The 14,487-nt window shown below is 54.8% G+C and overlaps 2 protein-coding genes across 8 annotated transcripts in view; one reads left to right on the forward strand and one right to left on the reverse strand.

Moving 5' to 3' along the window:
- The window catches only part of CROCC (ciliary rootlet coiled-coil, rootletin), a 30,545-nt gene extending 27,512 nt beyond the window's left edge, over positions 1 to 3,033 (forward strand). For both annotated transcript variants that reach the window (XM_057401321.1, XM_057401320.1), the window contains exons 34-36: positions 1,343 to 1,474; positions 2,624 to 2,728; positions 2,799 to 3,033. In XM_057401321.1, the coding sequence (XP_057257304.1) occupies positions 1,343 to 1,474; positions 2,624 to 2,728; positions 2,799 to 2,849 (288 nt within the window). In that variant the 3' untranslated portion in view covers positions 2,850 to 3,033. The remainder of the gene's footprint in view (positions 1 to 1,342; positions 1,475 to 2,623; positions 2,729 to 2,798) is intronic.
- Positions 3,034 to 6,466: 3,433 nt separating this feature from the next.
- MFAP2 (microfibril associated protein 2) lies at positions 6,467 to 13,437 on the reverse strand. 6 transcript variants are annotated; one of them, XM_057401304.1, is made up of 9 exons: positions 12,729 to 12,753; positions 9,349 to 9,434; positions 8,275 to 8,361; positions 7,841 to 7,867; positions 7,675 to 7,761; positions 7,519 to 7,560; positions 7,225 to 7,312; positions 7,050 to 7,123; positions 6,467 to 6,849 (listed from the first exon to the last, which is right to left on the reverse strand). In XM_057401304.1, the coding sequence occupies exons 2-9, from the start codon at positions 9,383 to 9,385 to the stop codon at positions 6,746 to 6,748; spliced, it is 546 nt and encodes a 181-aa protein (XP_057257287.1). In that variant the 5' UTR covers positions 9,386 to 9,434; positions 12,729 to 12,753; the 3' UTR covers positions 6,467 to 6,745. The 6 variants fall into 6 exon arrangements, with proteins under 6 accessions (XP_057257287.1, XP_057257284.1, XP_057257282.1 ...); XM_057401301.1 differs by having other exon boundaries at positions 8,275 to 8,364; positions 12,729 to 12,750; XM_057401299.1 differs by lacking the exon at positions 12,729 to 12,753 and adding an exon at positions 13,098 to 13,437 and having other exon boundaries at positions 6,468 to 6,849; positions 8,275 to 8,364.
- Between the last annotated feature and the right edge of the window lie 1,050 nt (positions 13,438 to 14,487).

The raw sequence follows: 14,487 nt of genomic DNA on the forward strand, positions 1-14,487 counted from the left end.
GTCCCTATACCTGTCTCACTGCTCTATTCCCATGTCCTGTATCTCTCACTGCTCCATTCCCATGTCCTGTATCTCTCACTGCTCCATTCCCATGTCCCTATACCTGTCTCACTGCTCTATTCCCATGTCCTGTATCTCTCACAGCTCCATTCCCATGTCCTGTATCTCTCACTGCTCTATTCCCATGTCCTGTATCTCTCACAGCTCCATTCCCATGTCCTGTATCTCTCACAGCTCCATTCCCATGTCCTGTATCTCTCACTGCTCCATTCCCATGTCCTGTATCTCTCACAGCTCCATTCCCATGTCCTGTATCTCTCACAGCTCCATTCCCATGTCCTGTATCTCTCACTGCTCCATTCCCATGTCCTGTATCTCTCACTGCTCCATTCCCATGTCCTGTATCTCTCACTGCTCCATTCCCATGTCCTGTATCTCTCACAGCTCCATTCCCATGTCCTGTATCTCTCACTGCTCCATTCCCATGTCCTGTATCTCTCACTGCTCTATTCCCATGTCCTGTATCTCTCACTGCTCCATTCCCATGTCCTGTATCTCTCACTGCTCCATTCCCATGTCCTGTATCTCTCACTGCTCCATTCCCATGTCCTGTATCTCTCACTGCTCTATTCCCATGTCCTGTATCTCTCACAGCTCCATTCCCATGTCCTGTATCTCTCACAGCTCCATTCCCATGTCCTGTATCTCTCACTGCTCTATTCCCATGTCCTGTATCTCTCACAGCTCCATTCCCATGTCCTGTATCCCTCACTGCTCCATTCCCATGTCCTGTATCTCTCACTGCTCTATTCCCATGTCCTGTATCTCTCACTGCTCTATTCCCATGTCCTGTATCCCTCACTGCTCCATTCCCATGTCCTGTATCCCTCACTGCTCCATTCCCATGTCCTGTATCTCTCACAGCTCCATTCCCATGTCCTGTATCCCTCACTGCTCTATTCCCATGTCCTGTATCTCTCACTGCTCTATTCCCATGTCCTGTATCTCTCACAGCTCCATTCCCATGTCCTGTATCTCTCACTGCTCTATTCCCATGTCCTGTATCTCTCACAGCTCCATTCCCATGTCCTGTATCCCTCACTGCTCTATTCCCATGTCCTGTATCTCTCACTGCTCTATTCCCATGTCCTGTATCTCTCACAGCTCCATTCCCATGTCCTGTATCTCTCACTGCTCTATTCCCATGTCCTGTATCTCTCACAGCTCCATTCCCATGTCCTGTATCCCTCACTGCTCCATTCCCATGTCCTGTATCTCTCACTGCTCCATTCCCATGTCCCAATACCTGTCTCACTGCTCTATTCCCATGCATTCCCCGCAGGTGGAGCGGGAGAAGCTGGAGGCACAGGAGTCCTCGCTGCGGCTCTCTGCGGAGCAGGGCCGGCTGCACCGCTCCCTGCGTGCAGCACAGCAGGAGCTGGCGGAGGCGCAGCAGCGCGTGCGCATGCTGCAGGTGGGTGCCATGCAGCGGGTGCTGCCCACCCGCTTGGTGTGGAGCCCCCGGCCCCACCGGTGGCTTGCAGCGGGGTGGGGATGGGGACTCATCCTGGCATGAAGGGAGGTGCTGGTGCTTGCAATGGGATGGGGCTGGTCTTGTTTTTGGGGTGCTTCACAGCCTGGGGCGATGGTGGTGCTTGCACTGGAACGATGCTGGGCTCATCCCAGCTTGAACTGAGATGTTGGTGCCTGCCCTGGGATGATGCTGGGGCCTCTTATGGGCTTCTTCCAGCCTGGGGAGATACTGGTGCATGTACTAGGATGGGTCTGGGCTCATCTTTGGGGTGCTTCACAGCCTGGGGAGATGCTGATGCTTGCTCTGCAACGATGCTGGGTGCAACCAGGCATGAAGGAGATGCTGGTGCTTGCCCTGGAATGGCACTGGGCTTATTTTTGGGTTTCTTCCCAGCCTGCGGAGATGCTGGTGCTTGCTCTGGGTTGATGCTGGGCTCATCCCAGCATAAAGGGAGGTGCTGGTGCTTGCCCTGGGATGGGGATGATCTTGTTTTTGGGGTGCTTCACAGCCTGGGGAGATGCTGGTGCTTGCTCTGCAATGATGTTGGGCTCATCCCAGCATGAAGGGAGGTGCTGGTGCTTGCCCTGGGATGGTGCTGGGGCCTTTTATGGGCTTCTTCCAGGCTGGGAAGGTGCTGGTGCTTGTACTGGGAGGGTGCTGGGCTTATGCCATCATGAAGAAAGGTGCTGAGACTTGCACTTGGATGGTGCTGGATTCCTTTGGGGGCTTATTCCAACTTGGGGAGAGGATGTTCTTGCCTCGGGATAGTGCTGGGCTCATCCCAGCATGAAGGGATGTGTTGGTGCTTGTACTGGGATGGGGCTGGGCTCTTTCTGGGGTGCTTCCCAGGTTATGAAGATGCTGGTGCTTGCCCTGGAATGGTGCTGGGCTCTTTCGGGGACTTCCTCCCCCCTGGGGAGATGGTGGTGCTTCTGTGGGAATGGGGCTGGGCTCTTTTAGGGGTGCTTCCCAGGGATGCTGATACTTGCCCTAGGATGTGGCTGGGCTCTTTGGGCTCATTCCCTGTTGGAAAGATGCTGGTGCTTGCCCTGGGCTGGGGCTGGGGTGACACCACCGCTCCCCATGCAGGCGCTGGCGCTGGAGCACCCATCTCCACCGAGTTCCAGGCCCTCTCCGGTGCTGGAGGCTCGGGAGCGCATCCGTCACCACCGCATCCATGGCCTGGAGGAGCAGGTGAGGGGGGGACACTCCGGGGGGGGGTGACAGCCTCATGTGCCCATCTCATCCCAACCCCACCTTCCAGATCGCGCTGCTGAAGGGGCAGGAGCTCCACCGTCACCCCACCAGCATCTAAGGAGCCTCCGTGGACCCATCCATGGGATGTGGCTCTGGGCAGCCTGCTCTAGGTGAAGATGTCCCTGCTCGTTGCAGGGCGGTTGGACTCGATGAGCTCTGAAGGTCTCTTCCAACCCAAACTGCTCTGTGATGCTCTGCCGCCCGCAGAGACCGGCGCAACTCATCGCACACATGAGGGAGGAAGTATTCCCCATCCCTGTGCTCAAACCCCACATCTGTTTGTGTCTCATCATTCCCTTTTCTGGCACTTTCCCAACAAGATGACACTTGTGTATTTTTGATACAAATCGGGTGGGTTTTCCCATTTTTTTATGGCTATTTTTAACAAAAGGTTTGGAATTACTCCTGGTTTTTAGCCCTGTCCCTTCACCAGCCAAGCTACTTGATTAATGCCCCCCAATCCGTGATGTTTCACAATTCCCAGCACTCACTGGATCCTAATTTTCCCCTTTTTCTAACCAAAAAACTCCTCTAGGTCGGTGCTTTTGATCTGATTTTTAGCAAATAGAGGGATTTTTATACCACTATTTTTGGAGTTTGAGGTTTTTACTGGTGCTACCGGATGGCCTGAGGTCAGGTACCCAAACCCCCCTGCCCTGATCCTGGTCAGTCCCTATTCAATGTGGAGACCCCCAAATTGGAAGCCCAACAGGGTGTATTTTTGGGGGGACATCAGTGTTTTGGGATGCCCAAAGGGATGTCCATTGGGAGAGTGGGATTGATTCAGGTCCTTAATAAGTAATAATAATCAATAATAAATAATAAGATGCATTAATAAATAATAATAATTAATATTTTGCTATTATTATTGTTACTATTACCATGAGCACCCCCACATTAGAGGGGAGCTGCAGAGAAGCACTGGAGCCATTAAGCAGCATCCTCTGGGGTGCTGCTGCCCTCCCTCTCCTTGTTTTAAGCCTCTGGGGAAGATTGAGCCCCAAAGAAGGATGAATCCCTTGTGCCTCTGAGGCCGTGAGCTGTGCAGGGATAGGGATGGGGATGGGGATAGGGATGGGATGGGATGGGATGGGATGGGATGGGATGGGGGAGAACGACAGAGAAAACTCAATGCAGAACCCCCCTGGACTAATTTCTATAGAAGAATTGGAGTATAGACCAACTGCACCCTACATGAGAGAGGCACACTATAGGGCTCTGTATGATATGAGACCTGCAGCCTGTGTAAGATCTGCACTCTATATAAGAGCTATGTGCTGTAAGAGAACTACACACTATGGGAGATCTTCTGACCCTGCAGAGCTGCTCAACAGAGGGGTATGGCCAGTATAGAGCTGCATGTTATATATGAGAACCACACACTGAGAGAGCTGTACAAGAGCTGTATGGACCCACTGCGTAAGAGCTGCACCGTAAGGAAGAGCACGGTGTGCTCTAGAACTGTATCCTATATGTGCTGTGGGAGAACTGTATGCTCTGAGCTGCATGCTCTGTACATGAGCTATGCACTGCAGGAGAGCTGCACACTACATAGGAGAGCTGCACAGTATAGACAAGAGCTGCACACTACGTATGAGCTGCACACTGTGTAATAGAGCTACACACTGTAGAAGAGCATATGTAAGACTATATATGAGAGCATATTAGATTATATATAAGAGCATATATGAGCTACACACTAGATCTGAGAGCTATGAACTGTGTATGAGCTGCACACCGCATATATGAGCTACAGGCTATATAAGCAAGCTATGCATTGAATAAGAGAGCTGCACACTACATCTGAGAGCTACCCACTGTGTAAGAGAGCTCACCCTATAGATGAACTGCACACTGCATAAGACAGCAGCCTGCAGTGTGAGACCTATGCACTGTAGAAATGAGCTGCATGCTATGAGACCTGCAAGCTATGTTAGAGGGCTACATGCTATATAGGAGCTGCATGGCATATAAGAGAGGTGCACACTATATATAAAGAGCTGTATGCTATATATGAACTGCACACTATATATGAAGAGCTGCATGCTATATATGAGAGCTGCGTGCTATATAAGACCTACACTCTCAATGTGAATGAGAGCTGCATGCTATATATGAGAGCTGCGTGCTATATAAGACCTACACACTGTATATGAAGAGCTGCATGCTATATATAAGACCTACACACTGTATATGAAGAGCTGCATGCTATATATGAGAGCTGCACACTATATATAAAGAGCTGTAGGCTATATATGAACTGCACACTATATATGAAGAGCTGCATGCTATATATGAAAAGCTGCATGCTACATAAGACCTACACACTATATATGAAGAGCTGCATGCTATATAAGGCCTACACTCTATACATGAAGAGCTGCATGCTATATATGAGAGCTGCATGCTATATAAGACCTACACTCTCAAATGTGAATGAGAGCTGCATGCTATATATGAGAGCTGCGTGCTATATAAGACCTACACTCTCAATGTGAATGAGAGCTGCATGCTATATATGAGAGCTGCGTGCTATATAAGACCTACACACTGTATATGAAGAGCTTCGTGCTATATATGAGAGCTGCATGTGCTATATGTGAGAGCTGCACACTGTATATGAAGAGCTGTGTGCTATATATGAGAGCTGCATGCTATATATGAGAGCTGCATGCTGTATATGAAGAGCCGTGTGCTATATATGAGAGCTGCATGCTATATAAGACCTACACACTATACATGAAGAGCTGCCCACACTAGTACCTGTAAGTGACCTGAACCCCAACCTCCACCCTCCATCTATAGGGGAGCCCAAACCCTAAACACCCAAACAGAGACCCCCCCCCCACACACCACCCTGCTCCAGGGGAACTGATGGCACCCCAAAATCAACCCCAAACACCCCCTATTTGGTCTCAGAGACTCAGAAATGTGCCCCAAACACACCTACACCAAACCAAGCCCTCTCCAAGTGGTGCTATTTCCCACCAAACGCCCCCAAAATTACTCATTTTAGATGCTCCAAAACGCCCTAAAGCACCCCAAACTCACATCCCCCAGCCCTTCCTCCTGTGCACAGGGTTGGGATTGCTCAAAACACCAGAAATGCCCCCAGAATTGGATCATCCCCACCAAAATACAGGAATTCCCCTCCCCAGCCTGGAAATCCTGCCAAAAATTCAGAAATGCCCCTAAAAGAGCAGAAATCCTCCCCAAATCAGAGCCCTTTACCCCAATATTGGAGCCATCACCCCCCCAAAAATGGACACCCCCCAAATAAATTGAAAATCCTCCAAAAAATCAGAAATCCTCCCCAAAAATCAGAAATTCACCCCAAAATCAGAAATTCACCCCAAACTCCGAGCCTTCGATCCCAGTATTGGACCCCCTCCAAGTAAATCAGAAATCCTCCATCAAATCACAAATCCAACCAGAAATCTGTCCCTCGAATCAGAAATTCCCCCCCCCCAAAAAAAAAAAAAATCAGGAATGCCCCCAAAATAATCAGAAATCCCCCCAAATCAGAGCCTTTTCCCCCAAAATTGAACCCTCCCCATCAAATTGGACCCGCCCTGGAATAACCAGCCCCTCCTTCAAATAAATCAGATCCCCCCACTCCAAAATACGAGGTTCCCCCCCCAGTAAGGAGTCTGGAGCCGAGTGACCCTTCCGCTTTATCTCTTGGATACTCTACATAGAAAACGGGGTGACGGGGGCTGCCGCCGCCCCCCCTTTTACAATATAATAAAGAAAGTCATAAAAATAATACCCCCCCCCCCTTTTTTTCCTTATTATGTGCACAAAAATGGACCTTTTCTTATGTTCTTTCATGCACCGTTTCGTTAGCACCATGTGAGGAGGCTTCGGAGCGGGACGGGGACCCGGGAGACCAGGATCCAGGGATGGGGAAGGGGGTTTCGGGGGGTCCCGGTGATTGGGGGGGGGCCCCGGAGCTCAGCAGCCGCCGCAGCTGCGGGCGCAGGAGGCGACGACGGTTTGGCAGAGCCCACTGGTGGCCATCACCCCACACTTGGAGAACTTGTCCCGGCACAGGTCGGCTGCGGGAGAGGGGGAATCAGCCGGGAATGGTGGGAAAACAACGCGCATCCCATTGGGATGTCATAGCCCACAAAGGGGGGGGGGGCAGCCCCTTCGATAATGCAGCCCATGGGGTGCGATTTGGTGGGGTTGTTGGGATTATCCAGCCCGCATCACCGTGGGATAAAGGGGATCGGGATGGGAATGAGCCCATCCTTACCTCGCAGCAGCTCTTCGTGGGCGCACACGGTGCGGACGCAGATCTCCTTGTTGATCACGTAAACCCGGCGGAGGCTGGATGAAGGGGTTATGGGGTTGGTGTCAGTGAACGGGGGGGTCCCCAAAATAGAGGGGTTAGGGAAGCTCCCCCCCCACCCCTTCCCATCCCTGCTCACCTGTAGAAGCAGATCTCATTCAGGCACTGCTTGCAGGGCTTGTGCACGGAGTAGAGCCTGGTGCAGGGGTATTGCTCCTCCCGGCAGTCTGCAAGGAGAAAAGGGTAAATCCATAGGGATGAGGCCTGACGCCCTGGGGACGGGCTCAGCATCCACTCAACTCTAACCCAGTGCTCTCCCAGTCCTCATCTTCAACCCCGGGTGTGAGAGTGGAAGCGCATCCTTACCCCAGCTGGGATGAAAGGCAGGATGAACCCCCCCAGGTGGGGACAGGGAGGGGGGACAAGGACTCACCAAGGGGTCCTGGCTCCGTGGGCTCAGTCTCGGGGACAGCAGCTGTGGGGAGATTGAATGGGGGGGGGACGGGACAGACGGACACGACATTTAGGGATGGAGCAGAGCATCTTTGCCTGGGTTTTGGGGCTGGAGCATCCTTATGGTGGTACCCACCTGGGGTTGGAGCCGGCACGACTTCCTGCTGGGATTGCTGCTGGGACTGGTACCGAAACTGCTCCTCAGGGGCACGGGGGGTGACATCTGCAGGGAGAGGGACAGTGCGGGCACCCCCCAAAATCCTGCTCCCCCCCATCCGCCGTCCCGCAGGGAAACCACTTACCGTGATAGTCGTAGTAATCCTGAATTTCTGGGGAATAAAACGGAAAACAGCAGGGGCTGAGGGTGGGATTTAGGGACAAAACACCCCCCATCAGGGCCAGTTGAGCCATGATCCCCCCCCCCGTATCTGCAGCCAGTCTGAGTGATGGGAGAACCCCCCCCAGCCACCCCAGGAATGGGGCAACATCCCACGGCAGGGGGGTAAAAATAAAGCCTTAATGAATAGTTGGTAGAAGGGGACAGGAGAAGAACATCTACAAGGAGAGAGGTGGGAGTGGGTTGGGAGGAGGCTGGAAGTGTCAGGAGGAAAGGGATGGAGCAAAGAGCATTGAAGAGGCATCAGATTGGTGGCGTTAGCCAGAGGAAGCAAAAAGAGGGAGGAAAAGGAGCAGGAGGGAGGTGGGTGAAGCCTCTCCCGGGTCAGGGAGCTCTAACCTGATTGCTGGTCGTACTGGGAATATTGCACCGGCTCGGGGTAGGTGATGCCTTCAAACCTGCTGTACTGCGCCTGGACCAGGAGCGCTGCTGGGATGCAAGAGCCAGGGGGGAAGCATCACTTAGAGGGGCACAGGCACCCCCAGCCCGGATGGGGGTTCCCTGCTCTGCCTCCACCTCTCCTCCTTTGCATCATCCCCCAAAATACCATCCCAGAGCTGTCCTTAGGGACACGCTGCCTGGAGAGGAGGAGGGAGAGGAAGGTGGGATGCTCACTGATGGGGGAGCTGTGATTCCTGCCTTGTCCAGGCACAGCTGGGGATGATCCCGATGTCTTGCAGCACCTGGGTACCAGGACCCTGCCCATCCTGCATCCAGCTGACCCCAGTGATGCTCCTGACACCCCGGGCATCCCCTATAACCCTTATGGAGACCCTGGGAGCTAATCCAGCCACGGATCCAGGGGGGAAAGTGGTGTTCAGAGGCCACTGTGCATGAGATGATGGGATCACACAGGCAGAGTGCTGCTGGAAGCGGGGATCAGGTCACTCCCATCCCCAGGGCAGGGCAGGGATGCCCCATGGTCTATCCAGATGCCGCATCCCTCCTTATCCTCCATCCATCAGCAGTGGGAATGATGCTGGGATGGGACTTATCTTCTCTGCCCACTCTCCCCCATGCTGCCCCCTCCTTCCTAGGCTCCTTCGGACTCAACTGCTTAATGTTTTCCATCTGCTCCCTCCCCTTTGTGTGGAGCTGGTTTCACCCAAAGTTTTCCTGGCTCCCGGCTCCGTCGCCTCCCTCCTTGTTTCCATCCCGCCTTTGCCAGCCCCTCCGGGGGTCACCAATCACCACTTCTCTGGCTGTTATCCCAGCCACCTCCATGTCCCCAAGCAGGAGGGATGCGCTTGGTGCCAGACCCCCGGTACCCCGCACCCTGAAGCATAAAGAGGAGCCTAAACTGGGGGTTGGGGCTAGTTTTGGGGTGCAGGAGGCGATGGGGCGATGCTTGCCCCATATGGCTGCAGCGCCCAAGGGTGGCTCCTGGGGTCGCCTCGCCTTGGGGACACTCACCTGGCACACACAGCAGGAAGAGCCCGAGCGCTCTCATCCTGACAGCAGCGATGGAGGGGCAGCGCGGGCCGGGATGCAGCCGGAGTCTGGATGGGGCCGAGGGGACAAGCAAAGGGATTAGGGAACAGGGGACACAGATCCCAGACCCCTCCAGTCTCCATCCCCTATAGCAGGCCCCCCCCTCCCGGCTCGTTGTCCTCGGGAATTGGCTCAAAAACCCACCCAAACCCCAGGAAAATGAAGAAACCTCCCCAAAACCGGGCTTCCAGCGGGAATTGCAAGGACCAAACCCTCAAAGATCCCGCGGGCAGCATGAGGGGGGATGAGAAATGCTGGAATGTCTGAATCACTGCCATGGGGGGGGGAGTCTGGATCCCCCCCAGTCACTTGGGGTTCCATGCCCGGGATTTTCAGCCCTGCTCCTCGGGAAAGGGATTATCTGGGGGGTCCCCGGTGCTGGGGGATGCTCTGTGTGCTTGGGAATGCCCTAAATCCAATGGGATGTGGAGATCCGGGGAGGGAAAAACCCGCTTGCAAGAGAAATCCCGCGCTGGGGGTGGCAGCTTTGGCTGCTTGCGGCTTCCCAGCGCTTCCCAAGCGAGATTCCATGTCAAGGTCTGTCTGCCCTGGCGGGAGCACGGACCAAAGCCGGCTGTGCCGGAACCCCGGTCCCAGTGGTGGCTGGTGGGGACGCCGGCGCAATTCCCATCATCCCAAACCAGCTCCAGGGGGGAAAACGGGGGGGAAAAAAGGAGAACTTCTCCCACAAAGCTCCTTTAAGATCCAACTGAACGTGTTTGGCTGCTGGGAATGGAGCACGGCGGCTTTCCTGCTGCGCCGGGATGGAGAATCCCTCCCGACACCCCCCGGGAGCAGGGAAACTGAGGCACGGGTGGACATGACCAAACCCATTGGTATCCATTGGTGTCTTGCTCCTGGTGCTGGGAGGAGCACCAGGAGGGTCCCGGACCCCGCCAGCTCCCAGCTGGATGCAGCATCCGGGATGGGAATGTGGCTTCCCCATCCCTGCTGGGATTGAGACCACCCTGGGGAAGGTGGGGTCAGTGGGACCATCATTAGAGCATGGCAGCTCCTTATGACCATGTCCTCACCATCACCTTCTGGTGAGCGCATCCTGCACCATCGCCACCATGTAACACCTCTTAGGGACCACATCCTGCACCATCGCCATCCTGTAACACCTCTTAGGGACCACATCCTGTGCCATCACCATAGTGTCGCACCTTCTGGCCCCCATGTCCTCAAGATCACCAAAGTATATCTTGTAGCGACCAGGTCTTCACCATCACCAGAGCACAGCACCTTCTAGAGACCGTATCCTGCACCATCAGCGAGGCGCAGAACCTTCCTGTCCTCACCATCACCAAAGTGTGGCATCCTCGAGGGACATTGTCCTGCACCATCACCGTGGCGTTGCACTTCCTAAGGACCAATCCTCACCATCACCAAAGGCAGCACCTTTTAGTGACCACGTCTTGAGCCGTATCCAGTGCTGCACCTCGAGATCATCAAAGCACAGCATCTTCTAGGGATGTTGTCCTGCACCTTCTAGCCACCACATCCTCACCATCACCAAAGCACCTTCTAGCACGGAACCATAGAACCAGCCAGGTTGGAAAAGCCCTTTAAGCTCATCAAGTCCAACCTTTACCCCAACGTTGCCAAGGCCACCACTAACCCATGACAAAATGCAGCCGCCACAGTTGCATCTTTTGGGCACCACATCCTCTTCCATCCAGACAACTGATTCCAGACCCTTCCCAGCTTTGGGAAAGCCACACAGTTGGTCCCTGCCTGAGCTGGGATCTGATAACCAGGAGTACAGTAACCAAGAGTTTGGTGGGTGCCAACCAAAGCACCCAGCCTGCCTCCAACACCAACCCATGGCTGCACCGTGGTGGGATGTGGGACCCTGCAAGTCCCATCTGCTTCCCACTGCAATGGAAGCCTCAGACCCGGGTTTAACCCAGGCTAATTGTGTCTTGGGATTAAAGGGATTGCACAGGGATGAGTGGGATCATGGCACAGATCTGGGTTTGGTGGGTGCTTGGAAAGGGACTGGAGGCTTAGATCCTGCCTTGGATCTGGGTCCTGGCCAGGATCGGATGGGTACAGGGAACCAGGGGAGCCTGGGGCTACCTCAAGGTGCCAGAAAGGGAATGCAGATGCCCAGCCTGGCTTTTGCTGGGTGCCCGGATACTGGAATCCTAAGGGATGCTGGCACCAACATCCTGCAGCCCCAAATCACCTGGTGCCGTGTATCCCACTGGGATAGCTTGGGGCAAGGCTATGGGGCAGATGGATGCCCACCTCCGGAGGCGTCCCACATCATCCTCCCATCACTCCATTGCTCACAGAACCACAGAGTGGTTTGGGTTGGAAGGGAGCTTAAAGCCCATTCTGCTCCAACCCCTGCCCCGGGCAGGGACCCCTTCCACTGGAGCAGCTTCCTCCAAGCCCCTGTGTCCAACCTGGCCTTGAGCACTGCCAGCAGTGGGGTGCTGGCACAGAACCCGGAGCCAAGGCTCCAAGGATGCAGCCCCACAGCTCAGGATCACCCCCCCCCCCCCCCCAGCCCCTTCATTCCCCAGCACCGTCTGCAGCGTCCGCGGCCTCTCTCGAGGCCCAATTCCCCCTGAATTCCCCCCCCAAACACGGAGCTCTTGGAGCGAGCCCGCACGGCTTGGCCGGGAGCGGGGACAGTCGGGTCACGTCTGCCCTGGCCTCCTCTCCTCCTGCTTGAGGCCGTCGGAGCACCCAGCACCACCCCCAGAGCCCCCCGGCAGCGATGCTGGGGGTCACCAACACCGTCCTCACCCCCCAGGTGCCCAAAGAGCAACGGGGCCACCTCCTCCTCCTCCTCCTCCTCCTCCTCTCCCTCCTTCGCCTTTCCCCCCCACCAGCACCAGTGAGGGGAGGGGGGTGATGCCCCAGGTCCCCTCCCCAGCCCCATTCCCCTCCGTGCAGGGGTCCAGCGGCTCCAAGCGCGCCAGATGTTGCTGCAACTGCACATCTGGGAACAATCAGCCCCGAAGAAAGAACACCACAGCCTCGCTCTTTCATTCTGCTAAACCCCACCTCCCCCCAGCCGTTCCCCCCTCCCCCAGCTCCCTTTTTTTTTCCCTTTTTCCTTTCTTTCCTTTTTTTTTTCTTTTTTTTTTTTCTTTTCCCCAAGCTCTCCAGTTGCCAGAGGGTGGGAGAACAAAGGGAATAGAAAAGGATTCACTTTAGAAGGGGGGGGGCTTTAACCAAAGGTAAAACCCAGCCCTTCTTTCCCCCCCATTCCCATTTTCACACATCGCGGTTTCATCTGGGTCCCGTTCCCACCCGGGGCACACACACAAAATGCATGGAAATACTGAAATATCCCTTTCCTACAGCCTCATCCCAGGAGGGAAAGAGGAAAAATGCCGTTCCCTTCAGGCATTGTGGGAGTTTGAAACTTTGGGAAGCGGTTAAAAATCGACTGAAGTGGTTAAAAATCTACTCCATCAGCTGTCAGGCTGCAAAAATGCCCCCCCCATGGCTGGCGGCTTTTTAGCACCCCAAAAATGAGGTGGGTTTGCTTTGTATGAGCTTAAAAGGTTGGAGCAGCTTTTCCGAGCCCCGCTGATGGAGTTTTAAGGAGGTTTCAGAAGCCCCAAAGATGGGGTTTGGTCCCGTGGGGTGCTGGGGGGATGCGGGATGCAGGGGTTGGGATGGGGGGGTCCCTCCCGCCTGGTCCTTACCTCTCGCGGTGTCGGTGCTGGCTCTGCCCTCGGCCGGGTCCCTTCTCGCGCTTCCCAAAACTCCGAAATGAGTTAAAAGCCTAAAAAACAACCCAAAAAGCAAAGCTCCTACCTCCAACATGGGGGATCCGCTGGGTCCTAATGCCACACCTGAGCCGGCCCCTTCCTCCGCCCCAACGGCTGCCTGTGAAGGAGGGGGATAAGAATGAAACCAAACTGATCAATAAGAGCACAGGGATGCAGTGGTCATCAGGGATAGGGATTGGGTTTTCCCAGGTGGATGAGTTTGAAATGGATTTAATGCTACTTTGATTGTGAAAGCAAGGAGGGAGGAGGATTTTGTGCAGCACCGAGCACAGTTTAGGCTGGGTTTTGTGCTGCTGTGGGGTGGGGGGAACGAAGGGGTCGTGTCAAAGCATTGCTCCATGATCCCGGGTGTCTGGGGGAAACGGAGATAAACCCCCAAAACTGGGATACCGGCACCCCAGAACACTCCTCACTCCATGCTTGGCATTAGCGCTCCATCTCCCACTGAAGCAGCGAGGATGCTGCAACCCCGCAGCGGATTTAAAGCTTTATCCCAGGATGAAGGGAAAATAACTCAAGAATTCCCTGTTTTCCCACCCCGTCGGAGGATGCTGGAGCTGATCCGCAGCCCCTGTGTGGTGCTGGAGCCAGCACTGCTGACCGTGGGGCCCTCTTTCCCCCGGCTTGCTGGCGGCTTTCCGCAGCACACAGGATGCCGGCTGCATCCCAGTGAGGCCAGGGATGCTCCATAAACCCCCTGATCCTGGGGGGGGAACAGAACCAGCACTGGGAGGGGGGGGAATCCTGCACATTTTAGGGAGTTCTAAGCCAGCAATGGAGCAAACAGAGAGCGCTCGAGGGCTGGGGTGGAAGGAGAGGATCTCTGGAGATGGGGATGAGCAATGGGGAGGATGATTGCACCCATTGCACCCACTGCACCCACAGGCACTCGTGCCAAGGTGTGAGCACAAAGGGGATCTGATTGCTCTAAAACCAGTTTCAGACTAGAAAGGGGGGGGGGGGGTAAGGTGCTCCCATCTCCTGTCAAACCTGGTTTTCCAGGCTGGAGGATGGATGAAACCACCACAAAGACTCCAAACACCCAAAAGCTGCTCCCATAAAGCTCCTGCTTGTCCCGAACCCCAGCCCTGTCCCTGTCCCCAGCCCTGTTAACCTCTAACCAAGGGCAGGAGCTGCCTGTTAATCATCAAAGAGACTTTGCAACCCCCCGGGCAGGAGCAGCCAAGCAAAACACCCCAGGGAAAAGGGGAAAACCAGGGGGGCAAAGGGTCCCCTTTTGCTCTCCCAGTGACCAAGCCCAGGGCTCGGAGGCCTGTGTGTGTTTTGTGTGCGTTTCCAAGCT

Source organism: Pezoporus wallicus, unplaced genomic scaffold (assembly GCF_028554395.1).
Source record: "Pezoporus wallicus isolate ANWC-B61680 ecotype Strahan unplaced genomic scaffold, APGP_CSIRO_Pwel_v1 contig_14543, whole genome shotgun sequence".
NCBI classification, from domain to species: Eukaryota; Metazoa; Chordata; class Aves; order Psittaciformes; family Psittacidae; genus Pezoporus; species Pezoporus wallicus.